At 36.1% G+C, this 14,638-nt stretch overlaps 1 protein-coding gene across 4 annotated transcripts in view; it reads left to right on the plus strand.

Annotated features, from left to right (window-relative positions):
• The window catches only part of mfsd1 (major facilitator superfamily domain containing 1), a 57,738-nt gene extending 43,373 nt beyond the window's left edge, over positions 1 to 14,365 (plus strand). For 3 of the 4 annotated variants that reach the window (XM_043702125.1, XM_043702127.1, XM_043702128.1), the window contains 4 exons: positions 2,551 to 2,598; positions 2,689 to 2,749; positions 13,115 to 13,226; positions 13,797 to 14,365. In XM_043702125.1, the coding sequence (XP_043558060.1) occupies positions 2,551 to 2,598; positions 2,689 to 2,749; positions 13,115 to 13,226; positions 13,797 to 13,856 (281 nt within the window). In that variant the 3' untranslated portion in view covers positions 13,857 to 14,365. Of the gene's footprint in view, positions 1 to 2,550; positions 2,599 to 2,688; positions 2,750 to 11,773; positions 12,776 to 13,114; positions 13,227 to 13,796 lie in introns of those variants that run through there. The other variant, XM_043702126.1, reaches the window with a different exon arrangement.
• The last annotated feature ends 273 nt before the right edge of the window (positions 14,366 to 14,638 follow it).

A 14,638-nucleotide genomic window follows, 5' to 3' on the forward strand; every position in this document is an offset into this window, starting at 1 on the left:
CACAAAGGCTGCCTTGCTGATCTTTGAGGGGCCCTATTCTCTCCCTAGTTACCCTTTTGTCCTTTAATATATTTGTAAAAACCCTTTGGATTCTCCTTAATTCTATTTGCCAAAGCTATCTCATGTCCCCGTTTTGCCCTCCTGATCTCCCTCTTAAATATACTCCTACTTTCTAAGGATTCACTCGGTAAAAACAATGACTGCAGATGCTGGAAACCAGATTCTGGATTAGTTGTGCTGGAAAAGCACAGCAGTTCAGGCAGCATCAGAGGAGCAGTAAAATCGACATTTCGGACAAAAGCCCTTCATCAGGAATATTCCTGTATTTGCCCAAAACGTCTATTTTACTGCTCGGATGCTGCCTGAACTGCTGTGCTTTTCCAACACCACTAATCCAGAATAAGGATTCACTCGATCTATCTTGTCTATACCTGACATATGCTTCCTTCTTTTTCTTAACCAAACCCTCAATTTCCTTAGTCATCCAGCATTCCCTATACCTACCAGCCTTCCCTTTCACCCTGACGGGAATATACTTTCTCTGGATTCTTGTTATCTCATTTCTGAAGGCTTCCCACTTTTCATCCAGGTAGAAGTATTAATTGCAAACAAAAACAAATTGCTGGAAAGTTCTGAGGTAGGGTCACTTGATCCAAAATGTTAACTCTGATTTCTCTTCACAGATGCTGCCAGACCAGCTGAGTTTTTACAGCTGAGTTTGGTTTTGTTCTGATTTACAGCATCCGCAGTTCATTTTTATTAAGAAATGTTAATTAGTTATCCTGTAGATCCCATCTCTCGATTTAGATTATTATAATCTCAAATCTTGATGTTCCTAAAAGCTCCCTTGGACTTGAGTCTAATAGTTTATCTGCTGCCAGTGTAATTGGTCACGTCATTATTTACTGATTTGAATATCTTGTACCTCCCTTTCTTGTAAAACAACTTGGGAGAGGAACCCCTTTAACATTCATCCCAAGCTGCTTGTCAGGTAAAATTCAATAGTTGATATGATCTCTTTTTCCATTTTACCATAAATATCGTATTGTGAATGTCCAGCTCTGATGGATTTTTATAGTATAGCTTTTAGTTAAAGCTTAACTGTAAATAGTTAAATGCAGTTAAAGCAAACTTGGAACTACATCCACTTAAATATTTGGGACTTTAAGAGGATAACAGTTAGAAAGATAAATTCATCTAACATCAGGTGGACTCTCAACTGGAGAGCTGAAACTGAGATGTTTACCATCCTTATAGTGTGATGGTTTGTAGAGATTATTTTGTTCTGGATGTTAGAGGTGAATAGCTTCAAAAGCATTTGAAAACCGGATGATTGTAAACTTCAGCTCAAAGAGGAATTTGTAAATAACCTTTAAAATCAGTTTGAGGGCATTCCAGAGTCTCCCCACAAAGATGGTTGGAGCCTCGGGGAAGGTATTCTGGTTTCACAGTTGCAGATTTGACTAAGGAATAGTCTTAAGTCAATGCTGTAAACAGCAAAAATGTACTGTCATTAATCATAGCCTTACAAGGTATGAAGCTTAATCTCAGTTTGAGTGTTGAGGGCACAGAAGATGCAAGGCTGCCTCATTTAAAAGTACTTGGGCAGTTTTCAGTGGTCCTTTACAGTGTCTTGTGAAAAGAAAGTACTAGCTGAGAAGTACTGGAAAAAGTAACCTGAACAAGGCACTGAGACAAGCACAGTCAAAGGATGGTAAATAAAACTTGCAACTCTGAGTGTGACTGGAAATGAGTAAAATTTTCCTGGGGACTGTTGCATACTTTTAAGATGGTCCTAGCATGAGTAAATGTTTAAGATACAATAAATTATAAGTGAATCCTTGAAATAAGGAGGAAGGTTGAGTGCATATTATACATAGCTATGGACAATTTTATATTAATTCTTTTTGTCGTATTTACGTCTTGGTTGTGCGATAAAGTTTGTTTGCTTTTTTAAAAAAAAGTGAAATCTTGTGGTGTAATTCTATTGGTTGAACCAAGATGTGTGTATCTTATTTCATGCTAATGACTCGATTGTAACAACAGTCCGAAAATTTAAAATTTTATACTTTCATTCTTGAAACAACTTGTCTGTTGAAAGTGAACTTTGTTTTTTAAACTATTTATGAAAATTTTCCTGGATGTCAAGTTAATACAAATTGAATTCATTTCCTTATATTTTGAAGGTTCAAAGACAAGACTGAGTGTTAGTGTTATTGAGACATTACTACATCTTTTTCAGTGCTTGTGTGTCTTAAATCCCCTTAAATGATGGCGTGAACAGTTGTTTCAACCTTGCTTCCACCCCCCTGAATAAGTAGTTAAATGGTAGCTTTTTTTACAAAACAAAGGAAAATGTATTTTGAGAAGGTATTTTATGCATTGTTAATTTCCATCTATACCAAGATCAGTATGTTATATCCTAATTATTCTTTTCTCACTGCAGTGAAAACTGAATTCCTGAACTAAATTTGCCTTTAGTTTTGATTCATTTCAGTTTTCTGTCACATAATTGTCAGGCTTTAATTATAGGTTGTTTTTATCTTCTAGGGGCACTGATATCAGTTGTAATGCTCTACTTTGTGGACTTGTTGACTGGTATGAATATAAAATTATTTTTTTTCTTTACCTCCTATTTCAAAGTGCTGCCAAAATTGTTCCTAATACACTTTGCTTTCAACTTTTTAGAAGGTGATCTCAATGTGACTGCATGGAAGCGTTCAAAACTCCAAGCTGTCGCTGCAGCAGAGTAAGTACTCCTATTTTGGATGAGGTCTTAAAAATCAGATGTGGGCATATAACACTAGGAGTTAATTAGTAGGAAATTTAGTGAATAATGTTACAAATTGAGTTGTGATTCAATTATTTTTTTTTAAGTGATAGTACCAACTACTTGGATGTATGAATTTGAAGATAAATAATTTTTTGTGATGTGGAGGAAGGCAAGAAAAATAAATCATTGCAGACTGATGCAATCTTTTATCAATCATAATATCCAAAGCTTCCTATTAATTTAGGAAATGGTGTTCAACATGGGAAACCTGTGACACAGTGGTAATGTCACTGTTTTTGTAAGCCAAGGGCGAAGGCTATTCCTTCGGATCCTGGGTTAAAAATCCCATCGTGACAGCTGGTGGAATTTAAATTAATTAAACATTCCGGAATTGAAATCTCGACTCATAAGAGAAAACCATAGTCAGTCAGTAACATCTCAGCCAATACACTGATCATCACCTTTTGGAAAGAAAGCTGTTATCTTTACTTGGTCTTTCCTACATGACAATCCAGATTCACATCTTAAGTGGAGGCTTAAATGCTTTTTAATGTCATCTAGCAGCAGCTCATTTCAACAGCAAACCAGAGATGGGCAACCAAAACTGACCTTGCTGATGACATCCACATCTCATGAAACATTTTAAAAATTATTCTAAGAATCAGTAAAGAAAACAGTTTTCTGTATTTGCTTATCCACATGCTGAATTAGTTTTGTTTTGCCCTCCGTGATGGATCTTGGCTCTTAGCTTAGATTTTTTTTTGAACAGAGAAACCTTCAGTAAGGCATTCAGTGAAACTATATTCCAATGAAAATAATTCTAATGCTGCTGAAGTACCAGTTTGTGTAGCATTTATAAGAAGTGCTTTGAACAGTGATCTAATTTTAAAAGCCTGTGGAATGGAAATTTCTAGTTTCCAATGCAATTAGTGTAGCTGTTGGAAATCTTGATTTGTAGGGATAAAATAAACATGATTCCAAAATCAAATCTTGGCTGTTACCAAATTTGTGGTCACTATTCAGTCATCCTTCTGGCATATGTTTAATAACTTTTAATGTGAACAAGATTGAATGTAGAACTTTATTTGCATAAGCTGTGATTTTATAAAAAGCCTTAAATTTTAATACATGATTAGAGACCAAGCAGGTATATTTGGATGAAGAAAAATGTTGTTTCACTTTATTGGTTGTCACTACTCACATAAAAATGAATGTAGGTAGAATCAACAAGAAACAGTAACATGTTGAGAACTTTGCACTTTGTACTCTATTCTTGTTGGCTGTAAATGTGTAGTTCAGTTTTACAGTTTCAAACTACTTCATGTCAATGGTAGCAATCTCAGCTATAGGCTAATGCATTGGAAAATCTGAATTCTATTGTGTATAAGCGAATTTTCCCATATCTGTCAATTTTGGCAACCAAAAGCCTATATAAAGGGATATCTGAAATGGTAAGGGACAACTAATGACCTCTTTCGATTCTGTTTAGAACAATGCATGATTTTTTTGGAAAAACTATTGTTGAAATCCTCAGTACAGTAAGGTGGTGGGTACTATTCTCGCACAATGGTAGTGTGCACTCATCAAATTGAAAATCACAACACCAGGTTATAGTCCAACAGGTTTAATTAGAAGCACTGGTCCTTCACTACCACCTGATGAAGGAAAAGCGCTCTGAAAGCTAGTGCTTCCAATTAAACCTGTTGGACTATAACTTGGTGTTAAGTGATTTTTAACTTTGTACACCTCAGTCCCAACACTGGTATCTCCAACTCATCAAATTGGCCCTTCTGGTTGTTCCACACAAACAATGATCTTGGGAAAGTCTATTATTCAGAGTATTCCACTCAAGTTTTACATATGTGCAACAGAAACAGGGGTAGGCCATTTGTCTGCTTGAGCCTCCTTTGTCATTTGATCTAATTATGGCTTCAATTTCATTTTCCTATCTAATTCCTAAACCCTTTGTCTCCCTTCTCAATTAAGGATCTTATCTACCTCAGCCCAAAAAGTATTCAATGGCCCTGCCTACTCTGCACTCTGAGGAAAAGAATTCCACAGACCTCTGTGCGGGGAAGGGAGAAAGAATTCTTATCTGCATCTTAAATGGACCCCTAATTTTTAAAATATTTCCCCATTTCTAGAATTCCCCAAAAGGGAACAGAAAAGAGAAACTGCTCTCAGCATCCTGTCAATTTTCCCTATGATCTTGTATCATTCAATAAGATCACTCCTCAATCTTGTAAACTACAATTTGTGGAGGCTCAATTGTTCTAATATTCCAATGACCCCTTATCCCAGGAATCAGTTGAGTGACCCTCTTCTGAACTACTTCTGATGCTGTTACATAACTTAAGTAAGGAGATTGTCATTGAAATGATATGGTTACCATATTGTTTTGTTGGGGAACTAGTTAATTAATATTTAAATATTTTATAGTGAAAAATAGAATGTTAACAATTTGGGAAGATGTCTTTGCTTTAATTCTTCATATTTTTGATTATTTTAATGACCTCCTTGATGGGATTCAATCCAGTATTATAACATTGAACTTGCTGTGGAAGTAGCACAAAGATTTTGCAAGACCATAAAACAATTACAATGAAGATTTGTTTTTCATTTAAAATCTGCTAAAGTTGGTTCATGATTTGTTCTTAATGATACTGCACGTAAACATTGGCCTCATTTCTGTGCAACAAAATTAATGAATTTCACCGGTATCAATCCTCAGAACAACAACTTTCCTCCGTTTTCTTCAGAGTGAAATATTCAGAACTTTAAATGTCAGAATAAAAATGCTGCATATATTTGAAAATCTCATTCTATAGAAACTAATTTTCATTGTGAAAGCAGTATTAACTTTGCTTACTCTTTGTCTGTTCTTATGTGTAACTTGAGCTATGCCATTTTGTTAAGCTTTTTGCTTGATACTGTCCTGGTTAAAAGATTAAGTAGCAAACTACTGTACTCTTGATGTATTGTATGCATTTAATTTATGTCAACTTGGCTTCCAATGCTTTTCTAAGATTGAATGAGCTTGTTACCTGTTTAGATTAAATCTAATGTTTTATATTAGACTTTGTTTTTCTATCCTGGGTGCTGCCATCAATGGTATTACTTGTGCACCCTGCCCAAAAACAGGTCCCTAGTTCATTATCTATTGATGACCTGTTTCTTAGTGATAATTTGCCATTGCCTTCCATTTTGAGGCAGGGCAAAAGGTACGTCTCAATCCTATCTCTAAGAGACCAAATCCATTCTGTATTAAAGTTATTGTGAACCACACGCTGGCCAACTGAGCTAACTAACCCCACTGTTTAAAATAAATAGTGGTGCAGTCTGTGGTTACTGGAATTGGGAAAGACTATTAAGAATGTTATTCTTTTAGGTGAATTGGCTGTTAGTAATATTTACTTCCTATTGGTGTATTACTGCAATGAAACAAATAGGTATAGTAAAAGAATGTTGTCGTTCCTGGTTCTTCAATCAGCGATATAGGTTTGGTTTAAAAATTTTCATTACAAAACAAAGTAATGAAGTATGTATCTAAGAAGATTTGTTCAATATCTGAACAGAAATTTAGCTAGAGCGTCCACGTATTCTCCTTCTATTTTTTTTTAGATTTGTCTCCCTACTGGTATGGAAACAAGTCCACACTGACCCTCCGAAGAGTAACTCCTCCAGACCGATTCCTCTACCCTATATTTACTCCTGTCCAATGCACCTAACACTATGGGCAATTTAGCATGGCCAATTCACCTAAACTGCACATCTTTGGATTGTGGGAGGAAACTGGAGCACCCAGAGGAAACCCACGTAGACACAGAATGTGCAATTTCCACATAGACAGTCGCCTGAGGCTGAATTCGAACCTGGGTCCCTGGTGCTGAGAGACAGCAGTGCTAACCACTGAGTCACCGCGAATCCAATCGATAGATCAACTGCTAGATGATAGCGTGGTCCTTTCCTCTTCAAATGCCAGTGGCTAAGAATGTTTGATCTATAATCTGATGAATTGTTTTAAGATTCTTTCTGCTGCCAGTCCATCCCAAGTTCAAACTTGGAGTAATTGACAGACATAATAAGTGATTTAATCTGCAAATAAACCCAACCTAGGATGGCAAATAGGAGCTGCTGATATGCTTTGCTCTGTGGTGCCAAGTATCTCAACACCCACCCAAGTTTAGACTTGTTTAACAAAGGCCACAGTTTGAAGGTTGGCTGTACTAGCCACTGAGAAATAGTGGCAAGTAATCTTATTTATGTACTGTTTCTCATACTTTTCACACTCAAGTGCTTTTTTAAAAATAGGTAAGCATTGCTTTTTCTGCTTGGTGTTTTCCTCCAGTTCCTTCTGCATCTGAATGCAAGGACTACTGCATAAAAGCTAATTGATCATTCTTAGCAATTAATTTAGTTGAAAGGAATCAAATGCTATGGATCATTCTCCTGGTTCAGAGATGATTTTCTTTGCTTTAGGTCTGAAGCAGTTGCTTGATTCTGATTGGTCAGGTTTTGAATTGTGATATCATGCAGCTTTTCCAAACTGCACTCGAGCCAAACCATTTGACAGAGTGCTTTGATTTCAGAAAAACTTCCAGCTGTTTTTAGCTATCCAGACGCACCGCAGCTGGTTTTCTGTAAGATTGTTCAGAAACTTAATCTGTTGAAATTGGTTCGTGTTTGAACGACTTTGTAAACAGTTGAAAAAAATCTGAGTTGTAGAGCTGTTTGACAGTCATGACTCCTATTGAGATGATGTTGTCCTGATGTTGCTGAGCAGCACGAAGTCAGAGTCATCCCCTTCCTTGTAAATGATTATAGCCAATTAGCGTGTCAACTTAGGCAAAATAATAAACACCATACCAACAGTTTATGGAATTGCATCAAATGTAATGTAGGTTATTAATTTCTCAAGTTTTAATGCTATCCTATAAAATAAGACAATTGTTTTCCTTTCTGATAAGGAGCTAGCCAAATATTGAAGCATTTGGGAAGTTTGTTTATTCCTCTTCAAGGCATTTGAGACAAAATGGGAACCTCTGTCCTGCACCACCGTCCTCTCCCTCAACCTAGGGAGCACTTGCGATGAGCAGATTATATTTCTTAAATATTTAATTACTAATTATATTTGAGGGGGGTAATGGCATAAGAGTATTGTCACTAAATTAATCTGGACAACCAGGTAATATTCTGGGGACTGGAGTTTGAATCATATCACACCAGATGGTAGAATTCAAAGTCAGCAAAATCTGGAATTAAAACTTTAATGATGACTGAGACCATTGTCAGAGGATCAATCCTGGTTTAATGATTTGAAGGATAGCAATGCTCAGAGCAGAACCAGGCATACCTGTAAACTGAGGTATCAGTCAGGTGAAGGTGCAAATTAGGACTACTTCCATGCCAAACAGTAAAAGCAAAAAGTGATAGACAAGGCTAAGATATTACACAAAGGATCAGATCTAAGTTCTGCAGTTGTACTACATCCAATTGTGAATTATAGTGGACAATTATACAACTCCTCAAATATCCCTATCCTTGCTGAGGTAGTCTAGCACATCAGTGCAAAAGACCAGGCCAGAGCATTTACAACGATCTTCAACTAGAAGTGTCAAGTGGAAGATCTGTCTCTGGTTCCTTCAGAGCTCCTTAGCCAATCATTGTTATTAGCCAATTTGATTGACTCCACATTGTTAAGAAACAACTAGAGGTATTTGATACTGCAAAGACTATGGGCCCTAATTTCATACTTGTGTCAGACTATGCCTTTCTTCAGATATGTTTTATTTGTAAAGTAATGGAGGGTCCCAAAGACCAGAAGAATGCAAAAGAGCCATTAAATGTAAACAATGTTTCTTTCATGAAAGAGATTAAAGGTGGAAAATTTGAATGTCCAGACATTTTATTATGCACACCTCAAATTGTGACATTTGTTAGCTTGTCACTATTCAAGTTTGAGAGTTCTGCTGTTATAAAGTTAACATCCTTAATGGCTGCAGTTTCCCTCTATAGAATAGGTTTTTCCATCAGTTTAACCTCTTGAGCTGGGCAAGTGCCATGCCTTGGAGACCACAAAAAATGAATTTACAAATTATAACAGTCCCTCATTATGGAACAGAGACACAGGACAAACAGGAGGAGGCCACTTCGTCCCTTGAGCCTGTGCCACCATTCAACTCTATCATGGCATACCTTCTACTTCATTAAAGTTTCTTGTATAATGTCCACATCCTTCGTGGATTCAATGTCAAAGCAAACTATCTCACCTGTCTTAAATATGCTTAATGTATGAGATTCATCGCCCAAGAGTTTAAAGAAATTTCTCCTCATCTCTGTTGTAAGCCTAGCTCTATTGTCACCTGGTTTGAGACCACCAATCCCATGCCTTGGGAACCTTCCTTCCTGGATCTACCCTGTTAAGCCTATAAAAGTTAACGTTTCAATGAGATCCCTCTCATCCTTAACTTTAGAGAATGTTGGCCCAATTGCCTTTTTTTAAAACTTAAAACAAAAATAACCGTACACTTATCCACATTATATTCTAAATCAGCTTGAAGCCTCTTTGCACAGCCCACATATTCTCACCTAGTTTTGTCATTAATGAGTTTTTAAATATTGCACTTGTTTCCCACATTCAAATCCATAAATCTTGTTTGCAGGGGGTGGTTATGATGAATAACTGGGGCCCAAGCACTGATCTTGCATTCATTCCTGATGAAGAGCATATGCTCGAAACGTCGATTCTCCTACTCTGAAGCTGCCTGACCACTGCTTTCTGGCACTGCACCGTTCAACTCTGATCTTCAGCATTTGCAGTCCTCACTTTCCACCAGCTAATTACAGCATCCCATCCTGATAATGACCTATTTATTCCTATTGTTTTCTGTCCTTTTGATAGTTCTCAATTCATCTCCCTTCATTGTGTTCTCATGTTGTTGACTAACTTGGTACGACACCAAGTCGTCAATTAACAACCAATATGGTTGCAGGTATTCTAGAACTCAATTGACGTTGATGCTTGTGCTCTTTGGAAATCATTGGTGATTCTACTGTGTTTGAAGGTTCCCATTTGATAGTTTATTCAGTTTCTGACTTGCAAGGAAACATCAGATTTGAGTTTTCAAATTTTCCCCTCTGAAGAGAGATGTCAAAGTTAATATTTTTCTCCTTTTCCCCTCAGTGTTGATGGTCTTGGTCTGTAGTGTGATTTGGATGCAGGGAAAGCTTTCTCCCCCAGTGTTCTCAGATTTTGCCTTCAAGAGGAAAGAGAAACCACAAATTCTTTTATAAGCCTGCCAGTTCTAATGGTAAAAATAAAAATACAAAATTCAATTTCATGTGCAACTTGCCAACAATTGTCCCATTAGGGGTAATCCGTAATTGTCCTACTAATCTGATTTAATTGAAATCTTTTATAACCTAGTCTTGAGCGCCATAAATCTTTCAATGTGTGGCTTATTTAATGAATCCCTTCCTGAAACATGGGAAGTTTAAAGTGAGTTTTCAAATTCCTTTACGGAACTGGTAAAGATGGCATATGCCAAGGGTGTTTGGTCCCATTTCCAGGTTAGCTTCAACCAACATTTTTGGCATTATTTTTATTTTCCATTGCCACTTGTTGTTAAAAAGCTTGATTTGGGTGTTTGGGTGTTCTTTTTTCAAGATGTTCATAAAGAAATACTACTTTTCTGCCTGTCTGATTTTGCACCTCTGGTTTGGATGCAAGAAAAGAACAGTCTCCCCTCTTTCCTATGATATTTCTTGGTTCTTTTTGCTGTGTCCCCTGAGTTTGTAATAAGATACAAAAACTTTGGCTGTGATATTAATTTAATCCAAAATGATTCTGAAGTTGGCAGACTGACAGCTGTATTTACCGTTTAATGCAAATCTGAGCCAGAACCAAATTTGGCTTAATACATTTAAATACTGCCAACAGGCTCTGCTCTGCATATGATGTAGGCACATAGGTGCATATTTGAAAGTTGAGATATCAAATGACTCCTGGATAGAACTAGCCAGCAGATTGGATCCAGACAAATGCTCAGTGACAGGAAACTGCAATTATTGTGCCAGCCTTTTGAAGAATGCTCCTGCTTCATTTGGGTGCCCTTATTGGAGATTGCCCAGAGTGCTTCTCTGGTCTAGATTGGCTGCAACAAATTGAAGCATGAAATTTGGACACCTAACATCCATTTAATGGGCACAAAACAATGTGGCCAAAGTTGAAATTCTCTCTCCTTGCCATGTGGTGTTTTACCTCCCTTTGTTTCTAATATTTATAATCAAGACTTGGGATACAGTCTCTTAACTAGATTATCTTGTTATTTTTTCTTCGTGGATTTCATTTTTATTTTCTGTGATGGTATTTTCCTACACTATTCCTTCATTCTTTCCAAATACCTCCCAAACTTTGCATCTTCATGGATGCAATTGACTGCCGTTGTAGATATACATTTATTTGGAACTGAGCTTGTAACCTAAGTGGAAAGACTGCATAATCACCCGTGAAATCATCCAGACCTACCTATTTTTAATACCTACAATCACTTTGAGTAGACCTGTCTTTAAATCATGATCACCATGTAATGTGGTTTTTGTAGAAACTTGTCAGCCCTTTTGAAACTGAATAGTTTCTCGTCTTTGTCTTTCACAAAGATAAATATTGCTGCATTTTTACTTCAAATCCAGTCAGAATCAATCACTGTGCACAGGAGACTGTTATGTCATGCTACCTTCAGTGATTTCTTCAACCTCTTGTTTTTGTTGGATGGCTTTTGGATGTGTGCATACAAACTTTTTAACAAATCAAAACTCAGGTAAAAATGATCTCTGAATTATACTGCTTTAGCAAAGTTTAACACTGATTAGTTGTAGCACAGGATTAGTGACACAGAAAAGCAGTTTCACTGGAATGGAAACCCATGAATGGTCATTTTAGTGTTCATTATTCCATGTTGCTGAATTCATAACAGTAACTGTCACCACAATTTTTTACAGATGAGAATTAGGACTAGCAGCTCTCGGCCAGAACTACACAACCTATCATCAAAACATCATCTTGAAGAATATATAAATATACTTTCAGATTTTGGAAGAGGGGGTGGAAAGCACTTATATTAGTGGTCTTCAATTAATTTGTTTGTAATCAATTGTAACATTGCCAAATGGGTAGCAAAGACAGCATTAAAATATGTATTTGTAATATTTTGGGATTGTCAAATGTTTATAGTGTATTTTCTCACATTTAAATGGGAACTATGAGCTCAAATTTAGAATAATTTGAATAGTTGTGAAATGTTACATCTGGAGCACATTCTGTGATATCTAGTTCTTTTGACTTTTGAGCTAGTATTCCACGAGTGGGTAAGTTTTCTGATTTCAATGTCATACGTGTAACCCCTTGTGTACCGATAATTTCAGGCTTGTGTGCTAATACTGATGAAGGTAGAATTATATTGGGAACTGATTGATATTAGATTTCATAATATAAACTGTTGCTTACTACTAAAACCATGCATTGTTTCCTAAAACAAATGAATAACACTTTATTCTTAAAAAATAGATGCTGTCTGTGAAATAATTGGAATGGTTGTGAGTGTGATACGTTGTTTTAAACAATCTCATATTCCAGTGAGCTAATGCAAGACTGCTGGCCAGTACATTTTTATATTTACTGTTAACTGCAAATTTATCATTTTGATACGTAAGTCGAATTGATTTTTGGATCATTAAAGAATTTTTCTTTCAACTGAAAATGAAACTTAAATCAAAATCTGATGTATTTAAGTCCATGTGAAACCTTTTGTATGCTTAACTAAGTTCTCTCTCAAATGGAAATATGTATTCGTTTACCTATATCTCTTTTCCTTTGTAAACAAAAATATACTAAAAATACTGCATGTCTTTTCCTTAAACTTATTCCTAACACAGGAGTGTCCAAATTTTTGTGGATTGCATCAGTTTTAATTCACGTTCTCATTAAAGTTTATATCTTGAGGATTGGGCGATTCTTGGATTTATTTACGAATGAATCAAGAGTACAGGAAGTAACTTTTAAACGTGCATGCACACAATTTAAAGGCTAGATCATTGAAAAAGAAATAAGTTCAAATAGACCAGAGTTATCTGAACTTTAGGTACCACTTATGGTCCTAGGAAATGTGGGTTGGAAATATGTACTTAGCATCTGCACAACATGTAAAAAGAAAATACAAATAACTAGTGATCTCAGCTGATCACTTAATACATTTAGTGCTAAATATTTGACATTTTTGTTTGGTTCAAAGCCTAACATGCTAATAACCAAAGTATTTTTCTTAATTTGTTTTTGTTCCGCAGGGCTGAGAAAGCAGAACGCATTCGTCAACAACAAGTGGAGGACTTAGCTAAAATTCAACCAATGAGTTCTTTTGCAGTAAGGAATAGATACCTTTCCAGACTTGGTGCACAAGTAAGGGAACCATATGGTGCTATCAAATAAACTAAGCAAAATAGATTCTCTTTCATAAAATAGCATTGACATCAAACCAAATGTAAAGGAATAGTGAACGCTTCTCAGTGTTCACCTTTTTTATAATTATCTTCAGTCGTGGTACCTTCAATATTTACCACAAACTCATGAATAAACTGGCAGTTAGGGACTTAGTACCCTGAGTCTAAAGTAAAGGATGTAATACAGAACTTCAAACATTGCTAAAAAGAGACAAGATGTTGAACCTTTTAGTTTGTAATCATTAGGACTAGGTCACCATTCAGCTTCTTATGACCTAGTCCTGATGAGTGCGAAATGAAAAGTTTTGACCCTGGAATAAATTGATTCCCCGAACAAGAATTTGACATCCAGAATTGGCAATGCCCTGCCTTGCTGTTGAATACTGTTTTGCTTCATACTATTGCTGATTTGCTGTCAAGTGCTGGTGCTGAAAGCTAGATTATTTTTTTGTTGTGAATCTGCTATTCAGTATGTTGCTCGAATGATGTAGAGGAATCATTCCAAATATTCCTTCTGTTCCTCTTGCAGCTACCAGAGAATTACAGCGTCCATGTATCTGCACTGGCATATAGGAGTGTACTCAAATGACTTGGATGATATGCTCAGAAAGTTACCACCATTTTAAACTTTCAGAATTATGAAGCTGATAAAAAGAAACTGGAAGAAATCTCTTACTGTACTTTTTATATTGGAAGAATCATTGACACTATCATAAATTTTATTTTGTACATTTTTTCACTTGGGTAAAGATCATGGCTTCAATATATTTAAAATTTTATTTTATCTGTATAAATGCGAATGTTTTACTTGAATTAGAACATGAAATTGAGAAATTTGAACAACCAAAAATGTCCATGTATCATCAAACTTGAAGGTGTGGAAAATTCCAAAGTTTTTGGATAGTTTACGCTGCCCGTAAATTTTCACTCTACAATTTGGACTGTAATTATCATTAAAACTGCAGTCGAACTCAGTTCTTTGAGCGAATATGCAAATTTTGTTTAGTCTTCCAGCGTGTTTTATCAACATGCCCAGAAATTGCACATTCACTGTAAATGACCGTTTTTAATTGAATAAAGTTTTTTTGTAAAATTAAATCTTTTAAACATGGCTTCTTTAATGCTAGATAAGGGATGATTATTTGTAATTAATTGTGAAGCTCAATGGAGCACATTAGATGCATTTACCTTCCAAGCACAGAGCATAGAATGCTGGAGTAATGTTGATAAGGGACTCAAAGTTGTGGATTTTAAATTTAATGCTGTATTTGTCAATCAGCAAGCAGATGATCGTGACCAAGTATGGGGCAGGATACAGATGGCAGTTTTGGACAAGGTTGTTTTTGGAGGGATTGGTCTGCTCAGGTGGCT

Source organism: Chiloscyllium plagiosum, chromosome 13 (assembly GCF_004010195.1).
Source record: "Chiloscyllium plagiosum isolate BGI_BamShark_2017 chromosome 13, ASM401019v2, whole genome shotgun sequence".
NCBI classification, from domain to species: Eukaryota; Metazoa; Chordata; class Chondrichthyes; order Orectolobiformes; family Hemiscylliidae; genus Chiloscyllium; species Chiloscyllium plagiosum.